The following is a 26676-nucleotide window of genomic DNA, read 5'->3' as shown; positions in this document are numbered from 1 at the left end:
TATTGTGAGGAATAGGCCACAATTGCTAATACAACCAGGAACTGGAATAGTGATCTAATTGCTGACCCCGCTCAATGCTAAACTGGCTTCAGCTTCTTGTAATTAGAGTTGAAATGCCTTTAACCATTTCAGACACAGATGTTGCTTGTAATTCCAATTCTGCTGGAGTGGACAAGCAACTGTTCTGGTGTATGGCTGTCCACTAATTGCATTCGCTCTTGTCTACTACATGTTTAGCTGAGTGGTTCTGTACAGTTCCATCAAGCTGCTGATAGAGCCTGTGCCTGGCTGATGAATCTTGATATAAAAATTGCATTTATTTTATTGATAGCCATTTTATAGTACTTGTCACTATAGTGTCTGTGCTCCTGGCTTGTTCTTTCCACTTGCTCTGTATTATGGAGCATTACAGAAGCACTTTTCAATTTGAAGTGCCGCTATACTCTGAAAAGTGTCAGAAATAAAACCGCACTCTGGGGCTTCAAGTTTATTGTTACTCCATGACTTAAATGCTAAATGTGCTCAGATGACAATGGAAAAGGTGCTGCTGATGACTTCTTCCTGGTTGCTCATGAAACTGTTATTTATTGATGTGTGTCAAATATGACATCCTCTGGAACTGGAAACTCCCTGCCACATAAAGGCATGTTGGCTTCAGACAATACTTTATAATAATAGTGGGAAAACATCTCTGTTGCTCAAAAGATACAATCAGACTACTATGTAGTCTGGCCTCTCCTTTTTATTATTTATTTATTTGATCAAGTGGAGGCAGGTAAACCGTTTAATGCTAATATGAAAATCTGTCATAATTTTGTCCAGGTCTGAATAGTATAAAGTTGCAGCCATTCAGATGGAAATACTGATGCAGACAACTGAAGTATGTGTGTGTGTATATATATTGCGTGCACACATCTATAAATCATTTGAATTGTCATTATTTTATCTAATTATGTTTTTCACTAAATTTCCTATAAATAAAAAGCTAGAAAACTCTTTTTAAAAATTAAACCATCCATATTGCAAACTCATTCTGAAGTCTTGGTGCCTAGGTACACCCTCTCAGGCTCAAGCATCATCTGAAGATTTCTGAAGCTAGAACTTGATTAACAATTCTGTTGATTGTGCGTAAACCAGAATAGAATCCAGCCTGCTGACTCTCTCTCAGTTGTGTAGATATTCTACTGTTAACAGGAATAAACAGTAGGTGGAAATATACATATGCCGCTAAAGCAAGCAGATAAAGAGTTCCGTGACTCAGTGGAAACAGATTTGTGTGAGTAAGAAGTTGTCATTTTTTTAGAGTGACTTCTCAAAAGATAAGCACACTTTATAGTTTTAGCTTCTTTGTCCACATTAAATTACATGAGGCTCAGAATTGCTGATACCTGCCTTATCCATTGCAAAAAGCCTTTCTTACCATATGAACTTTCAGGATACTTCATAGAGCAAAATAAATGTGTCTTTCTTCCAATGAACAATGTGAGGTGTTACGTCTGTCAGTTGTTTCCTTAACACAACATTTTCTTTAATCTAGGAGTGAAAAAGTCATCTAATAATAATGTATACATTCAATAAATAAATTTTTGAATTTATATTCTGTGAATATAATCCATACTTGTGGAAACCCTGACATTGCCAGAGATATCGCTGATAAAAGCTGGTTTCCACTTTTTAAAGACATCCCGGAGTTATATCTTCTAGTACTACTACATATACTTGGGGAATCTGTAACTGGGCTTGGCAGGATTCAATTTCCTGACACGCTGAAATCGACAGGAAAAAATATACAATTGGTAAGAGTGCAGCCTCTCCCTACCCACCCTGCACCTTCTGGGATCAGGTATCACCAGCCCTGCAGCAACACCGGGAGCCCTCTGCAGTCCTGCTGTCACTGGAGTGAGAGAGAGAGACCGGGTCCGTGGCAGCAGAGCTGCAGATGACTCCCTGTGCTGCCGCAGGGCAGGTGACACCTAATCCCGGCAGGTGTGGGGAGGCTGTGGTCCTGGCTCAGTGGAGCAGAGATGCCTGGCAAGGGCCACAAGGTGGTCAAGTCCCTGGCCACGGGGGATGCCACCTCAGTGCTGAATGGCTCCTACCCAGGGATGTCTTTCACACTCCTGGAAGGCGAATGAAGAAGTGGGTTTGTGACCAGCAGGGTTGGAGAGGGCACCCTGTACTGCTGCTGCAGGGCTGGTGACACCCAATCCCTGCAGGCACAAGGTATGGGAAAGGCTGCAGTCCTATCGGGGCAGAGCAGAGACCCCTTGCCAGAGCTGTGAGGAGGAGGACAAGTCCCTGGTGCTGAGGGAGGTCACCCTACTGCTGACTGGCTCCATTCCCAAGCAGGAGACATTCAGCTGCGGGTGCCCCTTACCCCCTGCTGCAGGGTGCTCATTGTTCTCCTCATAGTCCTAGCCAAGGGTCTCCTCTGCATCCCCACTCTCACAGCCCTGCTCCCTTACCAACCAGGAGTATGAGAGCCATCCCTGGGCAGAAACTGTTCAGCAGCACCCTATGGATGGGGCTCGTCATCGTCCTCTCATTCCTGGCTGTGGGTCTCTATGGGACCAGGAATGCAGCTTCTCGTGCATCTTGGGCCCCAGTGTCTTGGGCCCCTCAGCCATGCAGCAGGCCCCTTGTCAGTTCTGGGAGCCCCTTGCAGCCTTGCTTTCAGTGCAGCCTTAACCCCAACCCTACAGCGCCCCTCCTGAGTTTCCAGCAACTGTAACAATAAAAACAGTTAAAAATAAAAATCAACATTAATCACTGAAATGAGAAAAACAAAAATTGAATTCTGCCAAGCCTGTGTGTAAGCCAGAGTAGTAATTAAGCAACGGAATGTCAAAAGTGCTGTGTGAAAATAGGGCATTTAGCTATTAGGAAAAAATAATTGCTTTTAACAAATTTAAACAAAAAACTGCAGCACACTCAGCAATTCATCTGGCTGACAAGGAAGTGAAATAGGCTTTAAAAGACACAATCTGTGGTAGTAAGGGACATGGAGAACCTTAGGGTGGTGACAAAAGACCTATATGCCTAAATTTTTTGATTGATTTCAATAAGGTATCATTGATAAATGAACGGAGGAAGCATGGTTTTGTCGTTGCAACAGAAGTCCGAACAACTGGGATCTATTTCTGGCTTTGCCACAGACTTACTGTGGAGTAGTGGGCAACTCAATTAACTCCTTGTACTTCACTTTCCCCATATGTAAAACTGAGATAAAGTAGCCTCACTTGTGCCGAGAATCACTTTACTAATGTTTGTAAAGTTCAGTGATACTTATATTTCAAGCTTGAAATCAGTTGGATGTTTTAGACTCAGTTCTAGCCCTGCCTCACTGGTGTACAATCGGTTCATATCAATGAAATGTCAGATAATTTTAAAGTATTTAGGAAGAAAAAAGATCTGTTCCTCCCTGTATTTACAAGGCAAACATGCCTTATGAACTGATTTGTTGGTTCTAAAGGTAAGAATTACTCTGAACTATTTCTTCTATCCAAATAAGCACCCCTTTATTTTATTTTTTATTCATAGATGACTCCTAAGTCTAAAAGGAAAAGCATCCACAGTAGAATGCTCCGGCCTGTATCTAGGGCTTTTGGTAAGTGGGTATCTTTTTTCTTTTTTTTCCCTTTTTTTCTTTATAATTTATTAAAACTGCTTCCTTACATTCAGAAGGTGAGAAAAGTGTTTCTGTATTTGAAAATGCAGAAGACTCTCGCTCTGGACCGCAGTTTGTGGTCCAACAAACTTACTTTATTTTTTGAAGTTTCTATGGTGAAACACTTCAGAAATAAACATTTATTAGCTATAGTCCACCTTTTTCCACAAACATGTTACTGTCCTAATGCAAATGATGCCATTACTTTCTGTTTAAAATACCATATTAAGTCCTCATTAAAGGTTTTGATTGCTCTTAGAAATGGAATTTGACCTGGATAAAGCACTGGAAGAAGTACCTATCCATATAGAAGATCCACCATTCCTTTCCAGCAGACCGGACAAACGAACTTTTGGATTCATCTCAGAGCTGCCATCCGAGGAAGGGAGAAAACTGGAGCACTTTACAAAATTAAGGCCTAAAAGGAATAAAAAACAGCAGCCCAGCCAAGCATCAGTGAGTGACCATTAAAAGATGCTGAGGATCTAAGTCAGGGTGGGCAAACTTTTTGGCCCGAGGGCCACATCTGGGTATGGAAATTGTATGGTGGGCCATGAATGCTCACGAAATTGGGGTTGGAGTGCAGGAGGGGGTGAGGGCTCTGGCTGGGGGTGTGGGCTCTGGGGTTGGGCCAGAAATGAGGAGTTCAGGGTGCAGGAGGGGGCTCTGGGCTGGGGCAGTGGGTTGGAGTGCAGGAGGGGGATCAGGGCTGGGACACGGGAGGAGGTCAGGGTGCAGGATCTGGGCAGCACTTACATCAAGAAACTCTTGGAAGCAGTGGCATGTCCCCCCTCCAGCTCCTATGTGGAGGTGCAGCCAGGCAGCTCTGCGTGCTACTCTGTCCGCAGGCGCTGCCCCTGGAGTTCCCATTAGCCACAGTTTCCGGCCAATGGGAGCTGCAGGGGTGATGCTTGGGGCGGGGGCAGTGCACAGAGCCCCCTGGTTACCCCTAAACGTAGGAGCCGGTGGAGGGGGGACATGCTGCTGCTTCTAGGAGTCTCGACACATGCGCAGAGCGGCATCTGACCACGCTCCCCGGCTGGAGCGCGGGAGCAGAGCAAGCCCCAGACCCAGCTCCCAGGCGGGAGCTCGAGGGCTGGATTAAACAGGCTGGAGGGCCGGATGTGGCCCCTGGGCTGTAGTTTGCCCACCCCTGATCTTAGTACTTGGTTGTTTCTTACAATAAAGACTAAATCCCACTTTTGCCAACCCCAAGCACTCAAAAAGCATGAGTCAGGCCCCCCACAATTATCAGATTGTCTTTAAAATCTTGAGATTTAAAAATATATTTTTTCTTTGCCTCTGTTTTTTGAGCCTTTAGGGGTGCACTCAGGTCACCTTTTCAAGCTTTTCTCTGTAACATGAGGGATAAAATCTTATTTCGATTTTTAAGTGAAAGCTGAGATTCTCACATAGTCACATTACTCCGGAAAAACACTAAATATCGTGAGACTTGGTGACACTGAAATCCTTCTTTTTCTGCACAAAACCTGAGTAAACTGGCACGTATTCCTGTCTCCAGCAGCTCTCAGTAGAACCATTCCAGGACCTCTGCAGCCACTTGTGACCCCATACTCAAGACACGGGTTGAGCCAGTGGATCTGAATAATAACAGATCACTCTCTATGCCATTGCCCGCACCAAAAAATACAACCTACTTCACTGCTGCAGATGGAGCTCCTGTGGAGCACAGTTAAACACATATGTGGGGTCTCTGTGGTTCTTTTTGCTACGTAAACAACCCCAGTTCTGCTTTTTCTCTGGCATGGGCATCTGCAGACAGAATTTGCATCTAAAGCTATACAGCTAGATCCTTGAAGAGAGCAGAGATGGTGTTATATCACTTGTCAGCACCCCTTATCCAAGAGGCAGCCCAGGGGCCAGTTTGGCCCCTGCTGCAACTTGGAGCAGCCTCATTACTGCTCCAAAATTATACTAGCTGGTTAACAGGCTCCTAGAGACCCTTCCACTGGTCTGGGATTGCCGGAGCAGAAATCACTGTGGCCAAATACTCCCTATGCTGGGAAAGGCCAAGAGTAGATAGTATAGAGTTTTATTTCACTCAGGAGTTCCCCTGTGCCAAAAGAAACCCTAGCCAGCTGTTTGGGTCTTTTTTAAAGTCAACTTGCCATCTCTTTTGTACTGACAGAACTGTGCAGAGGGGACAGAGACTTAGCTGGCCCTTCGACTGCAGTACACTACAGCCTTGTTTTTCCAAATGTCATACTAAACTGAGTCATATTCTCCCACTTTCTAAACTTCCGCCAGTCGTCTCAACTTATTTAATGTGTCCTGTGACATCTGGGTAAGTGAGGTCATCTGGCACTGGGACTATACCTCTGTTATGGAAAACTTAGCACCGGCACTATGTCCAGGCAGAGTCAAGTTCCATTTTCTTCTGCTTCCATGCAGTCATATGTTTTCAGAATTGGAGGATCCTGCTGTCTGGGGGGAGGGAGGAAGGATTGGGGGTTTTTAGTGCAGTGTTACCTGGCATGGAAATGTGAAGCGTAGCATAGATAGCATCTTGTATTTGAAAAGCTTTGCTCACTGTTTTGAAGAACAAGAAAGTGTTATTCCTTATGTCAGTGCAGTATTTCTGGGAACAGTGACCACATTTGGATGACAAGGCATTTGTTTTTTCTTACTTGCACAGACTCAAGGTGACCGGTAAAAGAGGAGGGGATGCTTCGTTGTCATTATTTATTATTTTATGCTGTTTATTGGAGGGTGAGGAGGGACACATCACACCTTTCAGGTGTTCTTAAAGAAAAGTGTGGTTTTCTATTTCCTGCTTGTTTACCCCAGTTATTTCAGGAGTGTCAGGTCTGGGTTTCCCTGGTTTTACTAGAAGAATCTGAAGCAGTCCCTCCCCCTTACCTGAAAGGGTGAGAGTGCTAAATTTTTAACAAAAACCTCTTTTCTCCCAAGTTTTTCTGAGGCATTGTAGTTACAGGTGTTAACAAAGAACAGGCCAACAAGTTTTAAATAGACTGAATAAAAATCCATTCCTTCTAAATCGCCTTCTATAATGAGATTACTGATTCTGTGGATGAAGGGAAAGCAGTGGATATATTGTTTCTTGACTTTAGCAAAGCTTTTGACACGGTCTCCCACAGTATTCTTGTCAGCAAGTTAAAGTAGTATGGGCTGGATGAATGTACTATAAGGTGGGTAGAAAGTTGGCTAGATTGTCGGGCTCAACGGGTAGTGATCAATGGCTCCATGTCTAGTTGGCAGCCGGTGTCAAGTGGAGTGCTCCAGGGGTCGGTCCTGGGGCCGGTTTTGTTCAATATCTTCATAAATGATCTGGAGGATGGTGTGGATTGCACTCTCAGCAAATTTGCGGATGATACTAAACTGGGAGGAGTGGTAGATATGCTGGAGGGCAGAGATAGGATACAGAGGGACCTAGACAAATTGGAGGATTGTGCCAAAAGAAATCTGATGAGGTTCAATAAGGATAAGTGCAGGGTCCTGCACTTAGGACGGAAGAACCCAATGCACAGCTACAGACTAGGGACCGAATGGCTAGGCAGCAGTTCTGCGGAAAAGGACCTAGGGGTTACAGTGGACGAGAAGCTGGATATGAGTCAGCAGTGTGCCCTTGTTGCCAAGAAGGCCAATGGCATTTTGGGATGTATAAGTAGGGGCATAGCGAGCAGATCGAGGGACGTGATCGTTCCCCTCTATTCGACATTGGTGAGGCCTCATCTGGAGTACTGTGTCCAGTTTTGGGCCCCACACTACACGAAGGACGTGGATAAATTGGAGAGAGTCCAGCGAAGGGCAACAAAAATGATTAGGGGTCTGGAACACATGACTTATGAGGAGAGGCTGAGGGAACTGGGATTGTTTAGTCTGCGGAAGAGAAGAATGAGGGGGGATTTGATAGCTGCTTTCAACTACCTGAGAGGTGGTTCCAGAGAGGATGGTTCTAGACTATTCTCAGTGGTAGAAGAGGACAGGACAAGGAGTAATGGTCTCAAGTTGCAGTGGGGGAGGTTTAGGTTGGATATTAGGAAAAACTTTTTCACTAGGAGGGTGGTGAAACACTGGAATGCGTTACCTAGGGAGGTGGTAGAATCTCCTTCCTTAGAAATTTTTAAGGTCAGGCTTGACAAAGCCTTGGCTGGGATGATTTGATTGGGGATTGGTCCTGCTTTGAGCAGGGGGTTGGACTAGATGACCTCCTGAGGTCCCTTCCAACCCTGATATTCTATGATTCTATGATTCTCAGTTGTTCAGCATTCAGTCTGTTGTGAGGTCTTATCCCACTGATTTTTCCAGTCCTGCATGTAATTCAGTAAAGAAAGGACCTGAATTTCTTTCTTTCTTTTTTTTTAAATTGTTTGCTTTTTTTCAATTTTCCTTTCAGGCCACTTTCTTACAGCATAGAGAGACAAAAAAGGATCACTTAAAATGAAACTAAGACCACTTTCTCTGCTGAATGTATTTTACACATTTGATGCAATTTTCTCAGCATTAGATGAGTAAAGTATAAAATATGCAGAAATCAATATATTGTTGCAGTATTGAACAATAACTGGCATTACAGGTTGCATCTGTAAAATCGTTCTGTGCCTTGGTTATTTTGGTGGTGATTGTACATTGTTAGTGATGCAGTCACTGTATTCGGTAGAATTTTAGTTGTTGGGGCATGCCTTCAGACACGACAGACTGACATGCAATTAGGATATCCTATGTCTTCAGACATGACCAACGGAGACACAGGAATACACGGAGATTGGAGTCTTCAGTTACGGTTGTGCGTTTATTGTAGCAGAAGCTCAACTACACCCTGCAGAAGCATAGCTGTACCACACTCGTTCCCTCCCCCACATCCCGAGAAGTGAGCACCGATATCCTTTTGCGTTTCCCCTCCCTAGGTGGGCAGTTCTGGTCTTGGTCTTGGCCCAATAATTGCCCTCTAATTTCCCTGCTAAATCCCCTGCCTCTGTTTGTTTGCCTCTGTCATTACTTTTGTTGCCATATAAGGAGCTGTTTTAAGCACTTGACTGTCTTTTTTCAGTGCACACCTGCAGGCTTGTGGTTATGTGGTTTTTCGTGTGCGTCTTCTGCCGGTAGCTTACCAGACAGACTCAGTGTCAGATAGAGCCAGCCCCTCACATTAGTTACCTCTTTTTCAGAATGTTACATGCCTGCCTCCTTCAGGAAATGCTCTTGGCTTTGATACTTAAATATTTGTTTCTCTGGAGAGTTTCAGTGCCAACATTAAATGGATTCTGACTTCTCTTGAAGTCAATATCAAGATTTTTTTTGACTGATGAGCTAAATATTTACATCCAGAGACAATAAATATCGATGTCCAAAAACAGATGTCAGTATATGTGTTATTACATATGTTCTGACATTTTCAATTAGACAAATTCTTTTCAGAAAAAGAAGTCATCACTGTGCTACTTTGAAAAAGATGTTTCCCTTATTAAAAAAGAATACATTCTGTTTTAAGTGGAAACAATGCAATTTTACCAAAAGGACTTACATTTTCAAATGAGGAATACAGTGCCACAGCAGAGGTATATAAGTGCTCTAGTTACTGTCTTATTGTTCATTTTATTAGATTACAAAGCTCATCACATGGCTCAGCAATTCAGGAACCAGAAAGTTTCATGTATGTATTGTGACAAAGTTCCTCCTCTACCTTGGTGGGTCTTGCGCTTATTGATGGATTTGCTCGCCTCGGAGATTCATGGCAGCCCTCAGTTTGGCCGTTTACGTGAACCTACAGTCCAGGTCAACTCCTCCTGTGTCTGACCAGGAGTTGGGAGGTTTGAGGGGAACCCGGGCCTGCCCTCTACTCCGGGTTCCAGTCCAGGGCCCTGTGGAATGCAGCTGTCTAGAGTGCCTCCTGGAACAGCTGTGCAACAGCTACAACTCCCTGGGCTACTTCCCCACGGCCTCCTCCCAACACCTTCTTTATCCTCACCATAGGACCTTCCTTCTGGTGTCCGATAATGCTTGTACTCAGTCCTCCAACAGTCCGCGTTCTCACTCTCAGCTCCTAGTGCCTCTTGCTCCCAGCTCCTCACACACATGCCACAAACTGAAGTGAGCTCCTTTTTAAACTCAGGTGCCCTGATTAGCCAGCCTTAATTGATTCTAGCAGCTTCTTGATTGGCTGCAGGTGTTCTAATCAGCCTGACTGTCTTAATTGTTTCCAGAAAGTTCTTGTTCTGGAACCTTCCCTGTTGCCTTACCCAGGGAAAAGGGACCTACTCAACCTGGGGCGAATATATCTGTCTTCTATCACTCTCCTATAGTCATCTGGCCCGACCCTGTCACAGTATCAATACATTAGTTCATATTCAGGCTACTTTCTTATTTGTCTTAATAAGGAAGGGTTTGATATTAACAGTAATTGTTCTCTCATACCTGTAAGAGGAGAATCTGTCCTGGCCCCTTAGAAGCACAGAACCTGGATCTCAGGTGCAGAGGGGCTAAGGTGGCTTTATGCCACCTTTTTATATTTTCTCGATTTTGGGGCCAGAGCATTCCCTGATGTAATTTAGACATCCTAGGGAGACCATCTAAGTTAAGTTTCAGAGTCGTAGCCGTGTTAGCAACTTCCTCGTGCTGCCTTGTGAGTGGTGGCACTGCCAAAACTGGGGCTGTTGCAGGGTCCTCTTTAGAGCCATCTAAAGAGGCTTTATTCAGTGTTTAAATTGGGAGTGTTCTCCCCCTCCTGGATATGGAAGTTTGGCAGCAGAAAGGGATTATGGAAGACCAGCATATAGAGGCAGAGCCAAGGAGAGAATCCCTCCCATAATATTTAGTGTGTTTCATCTTCAGAGAGCTGTATAAACACTAACTGATCTTTACAATACTCCCGTGAGAGAGTCACCCACGTTGGATAATCTCTTCCTTTTGTCTTTGGCTTTAAGGTCTACTTTTCAAAGGCACAAAGAGGAGTTAGACCACAGTTCTCAATGAAAGTCAGTGCTGGGTGCCTAAAGTTAGTCACCTAAATCTGGCATTCAGTTTGAAAGTTTTGGCCTAAAGTGCCTTGCCTAAGGCCACAGAGGCAGTCTGTTAGAGGCATAATTAGTACACTACAGTTCTGGCTCCTAATTTTGTATTCAGACCACTAGAACTCACACCACTCTCTAAACCAGGTGAACAACAGCTGACAAAGATTCTGTCTCTGCCAGTATCTACAGTAAATACACAGATCAGGAGTTCCATTCTGAAAAACTGCTAACAAAAAAGTGTGCTTGAATACTAAATAACTGCTCTTTCTACACAATTTAAAGGATTTGAGCTTTTGCCTTGTTGGAATTAATAATATATTAAATTATTAATATGGGAAACCACCAGGCACTAATTTAACCATAAATAAGAACATAAGAATGGCCATACTGGGCCTGACCAAAGGTCCATCCAGCCCAGTATCCTGTCTACTGACAGTGGCCAATGCCAGGTGCCCCAGAGGGAGTGAATCTAAAAGGTAATGATCAAGTTGTCTCTCTCCTGCCATCCATCTCCATCCTCTGACAAACGGAGGCTAGGGACACAATTCCTTACCCATCCTGGCTAATAGCCATTAATGGACTTAACTTCCATGAATTTATCCGGTTCTCTTTTAAACCCTGTTTTAGTCCTAGCCTTCACAACCTCCTTAGGCAAGGAGTTCCACAAGTTGACTGTGCGCTGAGTGAAGAACAACTTCCTTTTATTTGTTTTAAACCTGTTGCCCATTAATTTCATTTGGTGGCTGTTAGGGGGCTTATTTCTTCACCCACTTACTTCTCTGGTCCTTCTCGCATGAACAGAGAGCAACAATACCCGAAGTCCAAAGGTGCAAACAATTCGATGTTTATTGGGGTGAACTTCCAGCAAGCATGATTCCAGTTTCCTTCCTTAGTGTCCCCCTTCCCAGCTCTGACACCACAGAGCCTTACCTGTGTCCCTGTTCCCATTTCCCCCTTTAGCTAAACATGATTCCAATTTCTCCACCCTCATTCTCTGTTCCCATTTCCCCCACCCTCACACCCACCCACTTCCTGATTGACTGCAGACTATATAGTAAAACTTGAGTTCTGCTTAGCTATACCTTAACCAATCATTTTCGTGAAATTTAACTAACCAATCCTAACATATTGTAACATGATTATGTAACCAATTATATCCCACCACCTTAGTTTACACCCAGCAAAATTAATTATACAGCAGACAGAAACAATCACAGAACCAGACAGAGATTATACAGACAAAAATAGGGAAATGGGGACTACAGTGATAGAACAACAAAGAAATGAGGATTTCACATCCCAGCTATTGATAAGTCAGTTCTTGCCAGACAGGATGCTATCAAACTAAGTTTCCTTTTACATTTTCTAGGCACTTCCCTTTCTCTGGAGGTGATAGGCATTATCAGGACAGGAGTGTATTCCTAACAGCCCAATAGCACCTTCTTTCAATGTGACTAGTTTGGAATGTGAGGATGTGACTGGTCGCTTCCCAGCTTATGGCTTCCTCTGTTGCTTAGCCAAAGGCCTTAGCCTAAGAACAGGGCCTCAGACTGTCACCGTAAGAGAAGGACCTTACACTGGCAGACAGTGATTTTGATTCTTTCTTTTATACCTCTAACTAGCCAAGTGATAAGAATACACCTAAATTCTTAGAGTATAGGCCTTTACAGACAGGCCTGAATATCTATATCCTAACAGTGGCCCCTAGTTCTTGTATTATGGGAACAAGTAAATAACTTTTCCTTATTCACTTTCTCCACACCACTCATGATTTTATATACCTCTATCATATCTCCCCTTAGTCTCCTCTTTTCCAAGCTGAAAAGTCCTGGCCTCTTTAGCCTCTCCTCATATGGGACCCGTTCCAAACCTGTAATCATTTTAGTTGCCCTTTTCTGAACCTTTTCTAATGCCAGTATATCTTTTTTGAGATGAGGGGACCACATCTGTACGCCGTATTTAGGATGTGGGCATACCAGGGATTTATATAAGGGCAATAAGATATTCTCCGTCTATTCTCTATCCCCTTTTTAATGATTCCTAACATCCCGTTTGCTTTTTTGACTGCCGCTGCACACTGCGTGGATGTCTTCAGAGAACTATCCATGATGACTCCAAGATCTTTCTCCTGAATAGTTGTAGCTAGATTAGCCCCCATCATATTGTATGTATAGTTGGGGTTATTGTTTCCAAATATCTTTATTAAATCCAAAGGCCAAATGACATCTGTACAATTGCTCTAAACATCCTAAAAAGTAGTTTACTACATCCAAACACTGTTACGTGTATATGTTTTTGATCAAGATACTTATAAATGGGCTAAACCCAAGAGTGCTTAGATCCACATTGGTTGGCTCCAACGTGGTCAGGCAGATATTAGCAATGAATCCTTTAAGAGTTTTACTTTTTTATACCCTTGACCAAACAGATTATGTCATTCCCAATTACTGATTTGAGCTAAAAACCAATTGGTGACAGTTCACCCTTATTTCCAGTCTTAATCCAGGGGAGATTTACCACCTCCTTTCTTCCCAAGGCCTTTCCTGCCCTGCTCCTTGCTGTCTCACAGTTCTTTCCATTGCACTTGAATTCACAAAGGTTTTAACTCTGGTGTATGCGTTGGGAAGGGCCATGTTGGCTCATTCTGCGACTGATTCTCTTAAAACCATCTGCAATCACCCCTATTGGTCAAAGGCCTTCTTTTTAGAAACTTTCCCTTATCTTATTAGTTAATCTTTTGAACCAGACATCTTCCCTTCTTCATTCCTTATGGCCTTATAATTTATTATTTTCAAGGCCTGCCTTCTGCTTGCTAGTCAGGGCTTTTCTTTACAACTTGTATATTTCCTTAACCACTGTTAAGATAACTCTATTGTTTAATTTCATATTTATCCTTGTGCCTTACAGCATCTTTGAAAAGTGAGATTTCTTACTGCCATGCTTTGTTTCTTATGTTATGTTTGCTTTATTAGGTGTGTGGGGCAACACCTCAGGAAGGAGAACAGAATGGCCTCATGGGTAGAGTGGACGAAGGTGTTGATGAATTTTTCACCAAGAAAGTGACAAAAATGGATTCAAAGTATGTTCAAATCCTCTAATGAGTCAAAGTAAAGACCATGCTTTCTTACTGATAGTTTGTGAGGATAGAATATTTATGGTTAACACATTGTATTTGACTTCTTTGTCTAATATTCAGGTCTCCAATTTGCATAGCTACTGTCAAAACCAGACTATATCTTAATAGCCCAGTATATCAGTGAATTTGATTACTCATTTTAAAAAGCTTACTTTGAAATAAATTGCTTTTAATATACACTATCACCCAGATTATCAGATGATGTATATTAACATAGCTCCACTGACTTCTTCATACCCATAAATGGCATCACTCATTACATCACTTATTATGACATCACTGGAGCGATACCAATTCACAGTGGCTCAGGCTCTGGCCCTGTATCTTTAATGTGTGTTTAGTTAAGACTGTTGTCCTCCATAAATGACATGGGGAAGTGATTTATGTATGTTGATATGTATAAATTAAACACTTGTTTTACAAAATTGTATTGCTCTGTTTGTGTATGACTCAATCCAAAAGGTCTGCCTTCTACATCTCACATAACAAGAAATCCAGCCTACAAGGGTATAAACTAGATGGATATTTTATAGAGCCAACAGTAAGATGTTCTGGTTTCTTTAGTGTGACTGTACAAACAAAAGTTAGTTCAAGACTACCTAAAGTGACCTGTTATTTGCTATTTTTGATTAAGTAAATAAAAGTAAAATGTTTAAGTAAATAGTAAGTGTAAATTGGTAAATGGCTGGAGGAGAGAGGGAAAGGAAGTGTTAAAATTAAGTGTGAATGATAAATATCAAAAATGACAAGCAGATGGCAGTAATTCAGGATTGCAAATACGAAACCATACATGACATCCAGTAAGTTGCTGTGAAATCATGTTAGCTAAAAAAAGAAATGTTTTGAACAACTGCTATACGCAGTAATTATGGGAATTTTATACAAATTATGTATACCTTTAAACTTTTCTTGTGTTGCCACTGATTTTGTTTTTATGGAGCAACATATCAGTATTTTACGTTTTTTCAGGGCAAACATTAGGTAGTGTATATGTTGCCACCCAATGTACCATTCTCCCAGAAAAGCTGTGAATTTGGTAGGGTTGGGAACATGGCTGATCGGAACTGCATTGGTTGTTGGTGCAGAGATCTGGAGTACTAAAAGGGGCAGCTCCCCAAAAGTTGTGTTTTATCCAGTACCTGGGTCATGATGGTAGCTGGTAGCTATTCGTGGGGGTGAGGATACCTTTAAAAGAGCAGACACATGGAAATTATGCTTGGGGGGATGACTGAATTAGAGCCACTCTGATGCGACTTGCAGTTTAGAGATAGGAGTAGTCAGGCCAGAGGTACGCCTAAAAATAAATTAGTGAAATGTGTCCTAAGTGGCTGACCTGCCTCTGTGGCACAATGAGTAATGCTAGCCCTACAGTTCTTAGTGACTTTAATGGACTTTGGCCAATAGCATCAATCATAATAATCAATTTCTCATTTATAAACGTTGGATAATAATTGGGCACAGAGCAACTTCCTGATGATGCAAACGGTTAGCTTTGCCCAAGAGAAATCTTTGAAACTATTAAAAACAGGTATTTTTCCAGGAAAAAAAACAAAGAATGTATGAACATTTGTCTGTGTGTCTGTTTTATTAGGAGATCGTCAATGAAACGTTCAGACGCCAACGAGTCCAGTGAAGTGGGTGATGAAAGGAAAAAAAGAGATTCTCGGAAAAGTGGGTTTCTCAACTTAATTAAATCTCGATCCAAATCCGAACGTCCTCAGACTGTATTGGTGGCAGAAGAGCCCTCGTCACCCAAAGGGGCTGTCAAAAGTCCAGCTGTGGACACTACTAAGAAGGAGCTAAAATCAGCTGAACAGAATGGCGGCACAGAACAAGCCGAGGAATTAAAAACACCAGACTCTCTAGAGGAGATACAGCCAGAGGATGCTGCAAGAGCGGAGAGGGGTGACAACAAAGGCAGCCCACAGGGAGGGCGTAGGTATGGGGTGCAAGTGATGGGCAGTGGACTCCTAGCAGAAATGAAAGCCAAGCAGGAAAGGAGAGCAGCTTCTTCACAGAAGGTGAGGGCGGCTTATTTTTGATTTGTGGTGACTCTAGTTGATGAAAAGTAGGAAAGAACTGAGCCCTATAAAGGCACACAAGGGTAAGAGGTTAACATTTAATATATTGGCTATGTTATATTAGAAAGACAAGATGGATGAGATAATACTTTTTATTGGACCAATTTCTGTTGGTGAGAAAGATAAGCTTTTGCTTTTACAGTGAGCTCTTCTTCGGGTATCATATGTTATATGTCATGGGTGACTTACTGGCACATAAATGAAATCTGTATCATAGAATTAAAGATCAGTTAGTCCCTATCCCCTGCCCTATGCAGGATTGTTTCCTACAGTCAGGATTGAGTTTACGAGTGAGCCAAGTTGGTAAATGGGTGGGCCCCCTCTGTTTTGGGGGATGGGTCTATTAAGGAATGGTTCTTCCACCATTTGCACTGTACTATAAATGAATTACTTTGTGTCGGGGAATAATTCTCCCTTTCAAACAATATTTGCTGATACTCCGTTTCAATTGTCTTTTAATTGCATCCCTTTACTCCTATTACAAATCCTTTTGTACCACATCTAGTCATTCCTATTCTTTCTTTATGCCCTTAAAATACAAATAATCATAGAAACTAGAGATGGAAACTACCTATTTGGTCACATGTGGATTTCAGCTCTTTTTTTAGTGAGCAAATAGCGTAGTATATTGAATTGAACAAAGAACCCTGCTCTCAGTACTGTTCAGGGAGCAGTGTCTTTGTATAGCTTAATATGTAACCTTCCTGTAACTGTGTCCCATATAAACCTAGTTTTGTCACTGAGCGCAATAGCTTTAAAACTGCTTTTCTTCTTAGGATTTAAACTATAATGCATTGAACACTCTTCTTAGCCTGTCAGATGAGGACATTCTGCATTAATCTATAGGCATTCCTGTAGCACTAATAGCCAAAGGCTATTCAAGGGACACTCAAGTTAAAAATCATATATTTTTTACAAAAGAAATTTCCTTTCCCAACTAGGGCCAGATCCTGCCATCCTGACTCACGTTGAGTAGTACAGTAAACCCTTATATAACACAGTAGTTACGTTCCTAGAAAACGGTGTGTAATATAAAAATGCGTTGTATGAACTGGGGGAAAATAGGGTTAAGTTCCCTGACATCACAAAGTTGTACATGTTGGAGGCGCTCAGGGCAGCGGGTTGGGGCGCGGGAGGAGGCTCAGGGTGCCGGATCCAGGGGGCACTCACCATGGGCGCCTCCCCACAAGCAGCTAGGAGGCTCCATGTGCTGCCCCCGTCCCTCCCCGAGCGCTGACTGCGGGGGCGGCGCCCGCGGGCAGAGGCAGTGTGCAGAGCTGCCTGGCTGCGCCTTAACCTCTGCCAGGAACAGCAGGCATGGGGAGCCGCCCGAGGTGAGTGGCCTCTGGATCCAGCACCCCGCACACCCTCCCGTGCCCAAACTCCCTCCCGTGAGCGCACGCACTATATAAGAATAGTGCGCGCAACATAAAAATGAGTCACTAAAGGATAATAGCTCACCTTAATTGATCACTCTCATTACAGTGTGTATGGCAACACCCATTTTTTCATGTTCTCTGTGTGTGTGTGTGTGTATGTATATATCTATATATATCTTCCTACTGTATTTTCCGCTGCATGCATCCGTTGAAGTGGGTTTTAGCTCACAAAAGCTTATGCTCAGATAAATTTGTTAGTCTCTAAGGTGCCACAAGTACTCCTGTTCTTTTTAAAGGAAAACCTCGTTATGTCAAAAATGCTCTGTATAAATGCGCGTCATATAAGGGTTTACTGTACTGTGACTAGTTTCGTTGATGTCAGTGAGACTGTTTGAGGAGTAAGGTACTATAGAATGTGAGTCAGAGTATCACATTCTGGCCCTTAACCTTTCATAACACACGGTGCTATTAATTAATTGTTCAATTCAACAATGGGCTTGATGCTGTTCAAAACAGAATTCTTGCTTCAGTGGCTTTATAATCTAAAGATTATAGTTGTGGAATACCAGCATGTTGTAATTTTTTGAAAAATTGTTAGGTAACCACACTTCTCACATCAGTGGGTTAACACAGGTATCATTGGTTGAAAAATTGAACAAACAGAAGGTCACTCACCTTTTGTACTAATATTTTTTTATTTACTTTCAACTATGCTGCTGCTTTACTCTCTGTATTTCTCTCAGCTTGGAAAAGAAAATAGACTACTCAGTTTGTTCGTAATTCATTTCTAGTTTCCATTCGCTTGCCCAATGGTGTAAGGGAGGGGGACGTTGGGGAGGGGGGGAAATATTTATATTGGAATTTAAAAAAAAAATTGCTGAAACTTTTTTATTGGTCTTAGGTTTTTGTAAAAGCTAGGGTTTTACCCACCTTTACCTTTTGTATGCCTACACTGCAAATAAAAACCTGTGATGGGCCTGTGCCAGTTGACTAGGACTTCCAGGGGTTTGGCTGCAGGGCTTTTTCTTTGCAGTATAAACTTCTTGGACCTCTGGGACACTCCCACCTTGCAGAGTCCTAGAGCCCAGGCCCCAGCCCGAGAACCTGAAGGCTACACTGCAATTAAACAGCCCCTTAGCCTGAGTCCTGCGAGCCTGAGTCAGCTGGCACAGGATGGACACAGGTGTCTAATTGCAGTGTAGACAAAACCCGTAGGTGTTATACCAATAAAATAAAAAACAGCAGGATCTTATTAAAGGGAAAAAGGCAAAATACCACATTTATTGTGAATACAGAAAGAATCAGAGTAAGCAGTTAGTTACAGCTATAACATTCCATTCAGTCTCATATTTATTCACACATTCATTCACATATATACACACACACACACAGGTTCTGCAAGGTTGTTATCATAGTAAGCAGTTAATTATAGCTATAACATTCCATTCAATCTCATATTTATTCACACATTCATTCTCACACACACACAGGTTCTGCAAGGTTGTTATCATAGTTACCAGCCTTAGAGTTGCTCATGCCAAATCACTGGCCAGGTGGCCTGGACATGAGGAGGGAGCAGGGCCTTGTCAGATGCTCATCTGATGCTCCTGGAAGTTGCTTTGCAGAATCAGACCCCAAAGTTCTCACTTTTTAGAGTCTATTTTTATAGGAATTTCTTCCTATGCCAGTCTATGGGAATTGCTTCATCATGCTGTTGCTGAATCAATCAGCAGATAGCACATTCCTGACGGCTCCAAGATGTTATCTTGTTCTTTGGTTCTCCCATTCTTGAGGCTGTTGGGTGGATTCCAGTCTGCCCTCTGGGGGTCCTCTGGTTATTTCCACTTGACGCCTTCTTCAGCCGATGGACACTGGATTCTTAGGCTGGCACCTCCCTGATCATTCAGTTATTATCCACACCAAGCATCCATCCACATACATCCTCTCTCTCTATTTTAATCACAATTGTTAATACAACCAAAGGGCGGGGAGCCTCTGGGTGCTGGTTCTGTTGTTAGAGTATTGCTTTGAGTCTCTCTCTCTGTGAATTGCTTTGAGAACAGACTCTGTCTTAGAACGTACTAACGCAATTAGCAGCTTGCAAGTTTCACACACAGAGGGAGAGAAACAGTACCAAAAACCAAGAGACCTCTTAATTAGTAATACCTTGGAGTTTAAACTATGGGGAATCAAACTCATTTGTGATTTTAATACAGAACTTCTTTAATATGATCCAACATAGGGCCATTTTTGACCTGGCAATGTTTTATTTTTAAAGTGGTGGTCAGAAAGCTGAATTAAAATAGGATTTCTGTACAAAAAAGGAAGTTCAGTTATCTTTGTTTAAGATTAATCACAAGTCTTTGTACTGTGTTGCACAAAAGAGGAATGGTTAATGTTCGTGTACATCATGCAGGGTTGAACTATGTAATAGCTTTGTTTTCATTTTGACGAAAAGTTGAGTACTCTGAGTAATCCAGCAGATCTCAACTAGTTTCGTTATGGGAGAATTCAGTCTTTCATTTTTATTCATAACTTAAATGATGGATCACCAATTCCCTTAAAGTTTTCAGATTTATCAGGATTCTGATGTTAGTGAATTAAATTTTTCTTAAAGATACAGATGGTTCTTTAAATTCAGATCTATCCTAAGTAAAAACAAAGCCATAAGGAATTTACTACTTCATTCATGACCTTCAGCAGTCTTATTAAAGTTACAAATGATGAGCAGGTGCACAGTAGATGAAAAGATGGCAAAAGCTTTTTTGTTTTCTTTTACTGTGAATTTGATGTGTGAATTGGCACTAATGCCACAAAATAAATGAGTCGGAATCAGTGTTTTTTCTGATTTTCTCCAGATATAAAGATCATCTAGCTCCATCTAGTGTTTGCAGAACTGAATATTTAAATATATTTTGGCAGGATATACAGGCAACCAAGCTCCTTAACAGCCCTGTTTCTTTATCAGGGCTTTTATTAGAATTTTTGCACTCAGGTGCAAGTGCTACATTTCCCTGTCTTGCCCTCCTTTTTTATGGAGCCAAATAAATATTTGTGTGTGTAGTGCAATAGATATTTTACATATGACATATCCATGTAATTAGTCATGGACAGACCTAGACTGCAGCGAGACTAGCATAGCTCTGGTGCAAATGATCATTCATATATTTGTCGGCCCCTCCTAGCGAGCGCCAGACAGACACTGCTGATTTGGTCAACTTAATATACCCTCTCTACACACATGCACGTGATACATCATTTGAAATATGATTGTCTACTTTAATATGAGCTATAATGTGGAGCTGTCAAGTGGTGCTCTTACCATAGAAACGGGGATAAACGATGAGACCGCCAACACATTAAAATGACCACTTGGAAAAATTTGCATTTGTTTTGGTTAGTTGAATTAATCTCTGTATTATTTCAAGACATAAAAGTGGATTTCTTTGTGAACTCAAAACATCAATCTAAAGGGTAAAACAAAATCTAATAATACATTTACATAGTTATGCACAATTTTTTTTACTTCATCAATACTTGCAAAGGAAAAGGAATATTTTTTTAAGTATGAATGAAAATTCACAATCTATGGTGAAAATAGCAAATTATATTCTTGAACGCAAAGTGACTTCGCCTATATTAAGAAAATGAATTTTCCCCACAAATTTGGGGAGGCTTTTTCCCTTTAAAAAGAGAGAGACACCCCCTTAGGGCACGTTGACAAAGAACATGGCTTGGGGGAGAATTTAGCCAAAATAGACCATGGGTCAGGAGAACTAGGAGTGGAAAATGAACCTGGATCTCTTATACAGTGGTACAAAGTACAACACTCCTGCACGAGTGGGCTGGCTTTCACTTTTTTTTTTTTTTTTTTGAATGACCTTTTAGCTTATATGGGACTTGTGCACTTGAAACCAGTCCATGGTTAGGCCTGCTCTACGCACAATTTTTGAACGGATTTAACTATTTCGGCTAGGGAGTGAATTTATACAGTGTAAAACCCCCTATTGTGGATGCAGTTGTACTGATATATCGTATCCTCACTAAGGGATTGTGTGCTTTAACTAGATCAGTTTCTAAACCACAAACTGTGTTGGCAAGCCCTTAGTGGAAATGTGGGGAAATGCAGTGACCATGTCAGTTCTTAAATAGGTGGAGTAAACATTGAATAATTCCATTCCTTTGTATACGATATATGAGAGACGCTTTCTCATTAAAATGTTTTGGGAGCCATTAGAGCATCAGCAAAATGGAAGCACCAGTTAATTCATGAAGCCCACTGTACTGTCCTTCATAGCTCTCCTAGGCAGCCAAGTCTACCAGGATACCTATGGTAAGTTGCACCTGACAATGGCTAGACAGGGTGGCCTTCAGGGATAACAGATATTAATAGTTTTTGTTTGTTTGTTTTATTTATACCTAAAATACTGTGTTTTATTTGGTTTTTACTTTAAACCCACTAATTTTCATATAGCTAGTATAAGCCTCCCTATCGGTTCTTATCACTGTTACCCTTGTCTTCCTTCCTCCATTTTCCTCTTATGTCTCTCTTACCTAAATGATGCATTTAGTCTTCACTTAGATTGAGAGTTCTTTGGGGCAGTGTTTGTCTTCAGTATGTGTTTGTACTGTGTCTGGTTGGGACTTCTGGGCGCTACTGTAAAGAAGGAGGATAACCTCACAGTGCCAGTCATTCCACATTGGTGTCCTGATGGCAATAGGATGTCATGAATGTGGCAGTTTTATAATGCTGAAAGTAGTAATAACTATGCAAAGCATTTGTTTGCGTTTCAGAGTTAGAGATCTGTCTTCAAATGGCAGATTTAAACCAAGATCAGAGCTACCTGCAAAATGTATTTTATTTTTTAATTTAAGGTTTACACTTTACACCTAGTCTTCTGAGTACTAGGCTTCCTATTTGTTGCTGGTTTGCAGGTAACTTGTGGGCTCTGTATGGTTCTTCTGGTCTCTTTGCTCTATTCATATGAGTGAGCAGGGTATTGAAAGGAACAGTATAATCCCAGAGACCAATTCTTGTACCACTGTATAAACAGGATCCTCTCGAAAAGGGATACACGCATATTCCTGGTGCACTTGGCCTCTAGACAATAATATGGCTCAAATAATTTACAGATTTATCTCTTATAGCTTTTTTCTCCTTGAGGCAAAGACAACATGGTTAAGATTTTTAATAATGTGTGCATGAAGTTAGGTTCAGGATCCATATTTTGGCACCTAAATAAGTGATCTGACATTTCAAAGGTTTTGAGCACCCAGCAGCTCCTATGAAGTTAAAAATTTTAAAAATCTCAGTCTGTAAATATTGAAGGAACTGGCACTTCTTGGATTCAGCTCAGATTTCCAAGATATTTCCCCACATGCACATAGGTTTTCATATTAACTAAGACCAGTTCAGCAATCTTTGCTTCAAAATTTGGATCTTTAGAAAGGTGTCTCTGTTTCTTCCTAGAGCAGATAAACTCTTTAATTTTGTCCAGTGTTTTATTTCACTTAACGTCAATAATACATTTGGTCATCTTGAGTGGAAAAGAACAGTTTCTAACTGGACTGTCGGATTCCAACTCTCATTATTCCTTGGCAGGTTTGTCACTTAATGAGCATGTTGTCATGACTCTGCAAGCACGATGGCCTTGCTGGTAACCAAAATCACTGTGGTCTCCTTTCCACATAGGAGATTTCCAAAGCTGCAACCAGAAACATAAAAACACATCCAGGCATAATTACTAGAGCTTCTTTCTGCAATTTTTAATTTCTGGATATAAGATTCTTTGTAATGGACCACTGAATATTGTGATTTATAGATAATAATTTTGAGGGATTCTCTTTCTCTTTTTTAGAGACTAGGGAACGAAGTGGCTCCCAGGGATTCTCACGATACCACAGTGAGCTCTGAACGGCTGAACGGCAGTGGTACAGGTACAGTTGTTTTGAGTTTCCTTGAGAACAGCACTTCCTATAATGCCAATAAATTGAACACTCTCCGCCTGAAATCACACTTCCAGCTGCATGTTGTGTGCCTACTATTTTATAAGCAACCCATTAAGATTAGCGTAACTGAAAAGTGATTAGAGGAGAGAGCCATTTTTATAGTTTATTTACTTTCTGCATTTGACAGCACTTCATATATAGTCAGTTTCAGTGCTGGGTTGATGGCCAGTTGTTTCACTCATACACTGCTCTGTGGGGGTGGGGCGAGAACTCCTGTACATGTTCTTCCCCGGGCCCTTTAAGAGGGTGTTCACTGGTAATCGTGGCAGCAAAGCTGAAACTGAAGATCAGGAAGCAGCAAGTACAATGTGCACAGAGAGAAAAGGGGGCCGTAAGCATGTTTGCTCCTGTCATAAACCAGGAGTTCATTTTGCAGTTTATAGCAGAGGTTCTCACCTTTCCAGACTATTGTACCCCTTTCAGGAGTCGGAAACCTGAGCCCTGCCACCCAGGGCTCAAGCATGTCACTTAGCCTCATGGGACCCCCTGTGGCATGAGGCCCTGGGCAGTTGCCCTGCTTGCCACCCCCTAACACCAGCCGTGCACTAGCGACCCTCTTAACCCTGTCCTGTGACTCCTCTGGGACTCACGAACCCCAGGTTGAGAAACCCTGATCTAGGTGAGTTGACGTACTCCCTGGAAGACTTCTACATACCCCTGATTGAGAACCACTGGTTTATAGTGCTCACAAGAAGGTGCTGGATTGATAGTCATGCAAGCGAAGTGCTTAGTCCACTGAGCAGATCCATCACAGGCAGCGGCAGTTCAAGGTTTCAGGTGTATAAAATATAGTGTTGCCAAAGTGTGTGAAAATAATTCACAAACCATGTCTGAAACAGCATTGGCTGACCAGTCGTATCAGAAACCAGGTTATGGTTTCCAAACCATTCCTAAATGTGGTTTAGAAGCTAGTGTAGGAAGAGATTGTATGAGAGAGCCCCATGAAACCATGCTTTTAAATCATCCTGGCATCACAGTCTAATATCTTTTGCTATCTGTGTTCCAATAAGATAGGCAGATCTGAGGTTAGAGGACCATGGAAAGTGGGCACACTAAGAGCTAACAGGTAGTTGATCTCCATTTTTCCTTGCTGCTCACTCCTGTAAATGACACATTTCCCCCTCCCCAACACCAGTGCAGTGTGTGCACAGCAGCCCCTCCTGCCTCTGTCAGTTCTCATTTCACCACTGTAAGGAACTCCCTCCGGCTGCTCCTGTTGCAGTTATAGTTTGTCATTGTTTTGGTTAATTTATATCAACTTACTGTGTTCTAATAATATTAACAGGCCTGAGGTTAGAAAAGCAAGTAATGGAGTTAAAGGGAAATTGCTGGATGTTACTGAGAAACAGAAGACAGTGTATGATTCAGAGACAGAATATTTTCCTCTTTTAGTTCATGTAGGAAACTGCTGTCTGAGTGTTAGCCAGGCTCTCCCTTTCTCTCACACATGCATACAAGTGTGGGGATAAAAGTGTGGAGAGCCTTCTGCTGTTTAGCTTACAATGCAAAGATTTATTGCGCACACATGCATGCACCACAATCCTTTTTGTTAGCCCACAACTCAAATCCAACAGAGCTGAAAAACAACTACGTAAGCTGGAAAAACATTTTGGAGATTGGCCTGCAACTGACTATATCAACATTCTTCCTCCCCACACACTGCACTGAGAATTCCTGTGCTCAGCACTACTGTAACAAGTAGGTTTTCTGAACTGGAATAGCAGTTAGCTAGGCCAAGTCAGCATCTGTGGACACATGTTTTGCCTTGTCAGAAAGCCAAGGCAGCCTAAATTTAGGTGAAACAAGAATTATGTGCAACCCAAGCATACAGATTGTAAATCACTAAAAGTGAAGAATGCTGTCACCTAGTACGCATACAAATCCAAAGATTGCACACACATGCGCATATAAGCCTCCTGGAGTCCTCCCAGGGTTTGGAGGAAGGAAGGAAATTAGGGCAGGCAGTTTATGCTTATTTGCAAACTAGTGTCCAGCAAGCTTTATACCAGCTTGCGCAGCTGGCTCTAGCTGTATTCGATTTAAATCCTGGGAAGCAAGAGAGATTTGCGTGCAAATGCATTCAGTCTTTGCCTGGTATAAGGAATGTGCTGGCAAGCTTGCTAATAAATGTGTAACAGTGTATTCCATAGGCAGAGTTACTAAATAAATTAAAGTTGTATACATAGGGTCGCCGTTGCTAACAGATTTCAAATCTGATCTAAAAACAGAAACATGCACACATACTCACCAACAGGTCCGGGTTCCTTGTCTGTGTCCTGGATTCCACTATTAGTCTTTGGCAGGGGAAAAAAAAAAAGAAAAGAAAAGGGGGGTGGGGGTGGGGAGGGGGAGGGCTGTGGTTTTCAACTTTGGCCCGTAGCCGTGCTGTTCTCAACGATGCTGGGCGGTCAGAGACTGCCTGTGCTGCTGCTCCTCTCCTGTGGTGCCGGGATCCCCTGCTGAAATCCCACCTCTTCACGCCCGCGCACGGAAGAGTCCCAGAAAGAGAGGGTAGCCTCACTCCCTCCACCTCCCTCCCCGCCCCAGCCCGTGGCTTTATTCCACCCTCAGGGCAAGAGAGAAGGGGGAAAGAGAGGCAGAGACACCCGAGGGAGCAAAAGAAAGGGACCACAGGAGTGGGCGAGATACCTGGGGAGAGGGGAAGATTTGATAGCTGCCGGAGAGGAATGGGGGATACCAAAGGGAAGGAGAAACCCATTGGATTAGAAAGTGTGAGAAAATATCCCGTGAAATTGGAAAGGGGAAGCAACCCATATCACCAGATCCTGCCGACAATGACGGAACAGCCACCTCCTCGATGTACCCAAGAGGGTGGTGACACCCAGGCCTGTTCATGGGCGAGTCGTACAGCCTGACAAACACATTGCTGGCTCCTCATTGGACCACTGCTCAACTCCAGGTCTTGAGAGTTCTTCCATCACTGCCTTTCTTCTGTGTGTGTATTTCTGCCAACAGTGCGCTTTGCCCTGTGGGTGTACCTGCCCAGCATGCTTTCTGCTTTGTGTAGGACATTTTATTTATTATTATTGTTACTATTATTTTAGTGCCTAAACTCCACCAAACCCTCCCAGAGAATCGTTTTGCCTTGAGTAAAGGTGACTCTGTCATGGCATCCTTGGAAAAAAATCCAAAAACTGAACCAAAGGCTGAAGCTGGTGCAAGGGCTAGATGTTCTTCCAATACGCCCACGAGTCCAAAACCCCCAGTGCAGTCGAAGCCCAGCCCGACGGGACGTCCCACAGTTCCACAGAAGCCACGCTCTGCCTCTCGCAATGGTGAGGAGCTGTTCTGGTTGGTTTGTCCCATTGGAAAAAAATGTGTGAACAGGGTTTGTGTGTGAACTATAAAGGAAATGCTAATAACTAAATCCTGGAGAGAAATTGGACACAAA

The 26676-nt window shown here is 42.4% G+C and overlaps 1 protein-coding gene across 5 annotated transcripts in view; it reads left to right on the top strand.

Annotated features, from left to right (window-relative positions):
- Positions 1-26676, top strand: part of CARMIL1 (capping protein regulator and myosin 1 linker 1) — a 244285-nt gene that overhangs the window by 205181 nt on the left and 12428 nt on the right. For all 5 annotated transcript variants that reach the window (XR_012638120.1, XM_074944764.1, XM_074944763.1 and 2 more), the window contains 6 exons: positions 3541-3607; positions 3927-4123; positions 13632-13738; positions 15387-15816; positions 23114-23192; positions 26330-26560. Coding sequence is in view for 4 of the 5 variants with exons in the window: in XM_074944764.1 (XP_074800865.1) it covers positions 3541-3607; positions 3927-4123; positions 13632-13738; positions 15387-15816; positions 23114-23192; positions 26330-26560 (1111 nt within the window). In the remaining variant the exon portion in view is untranslated. The remainder of the gene's footprint in view (positions 1-3540; positions 3608-3926; positions 4124-13631; positions 13739-15386; positions 15817-23113; positions 23193-26329; positions 26561-26676) is intronic.

This window comes from Natator depressus, chromosome 2, assembly GCF_965152275.1.
Source record: "Natator depressus isolate rNatDep1 chromosome 2, rNatDep2.hap1, whole genome shotgun sequence".
Lineage (NCBI taxonomy): Eukaryota > Metazoa > Chordata > Testudines > Cheloniidae > Natator > Natator depressus.
Note: the sequence above shows the minus strand (reverse complement) of the source record. Positions and strands in the feature narration are given on the sequence as shown.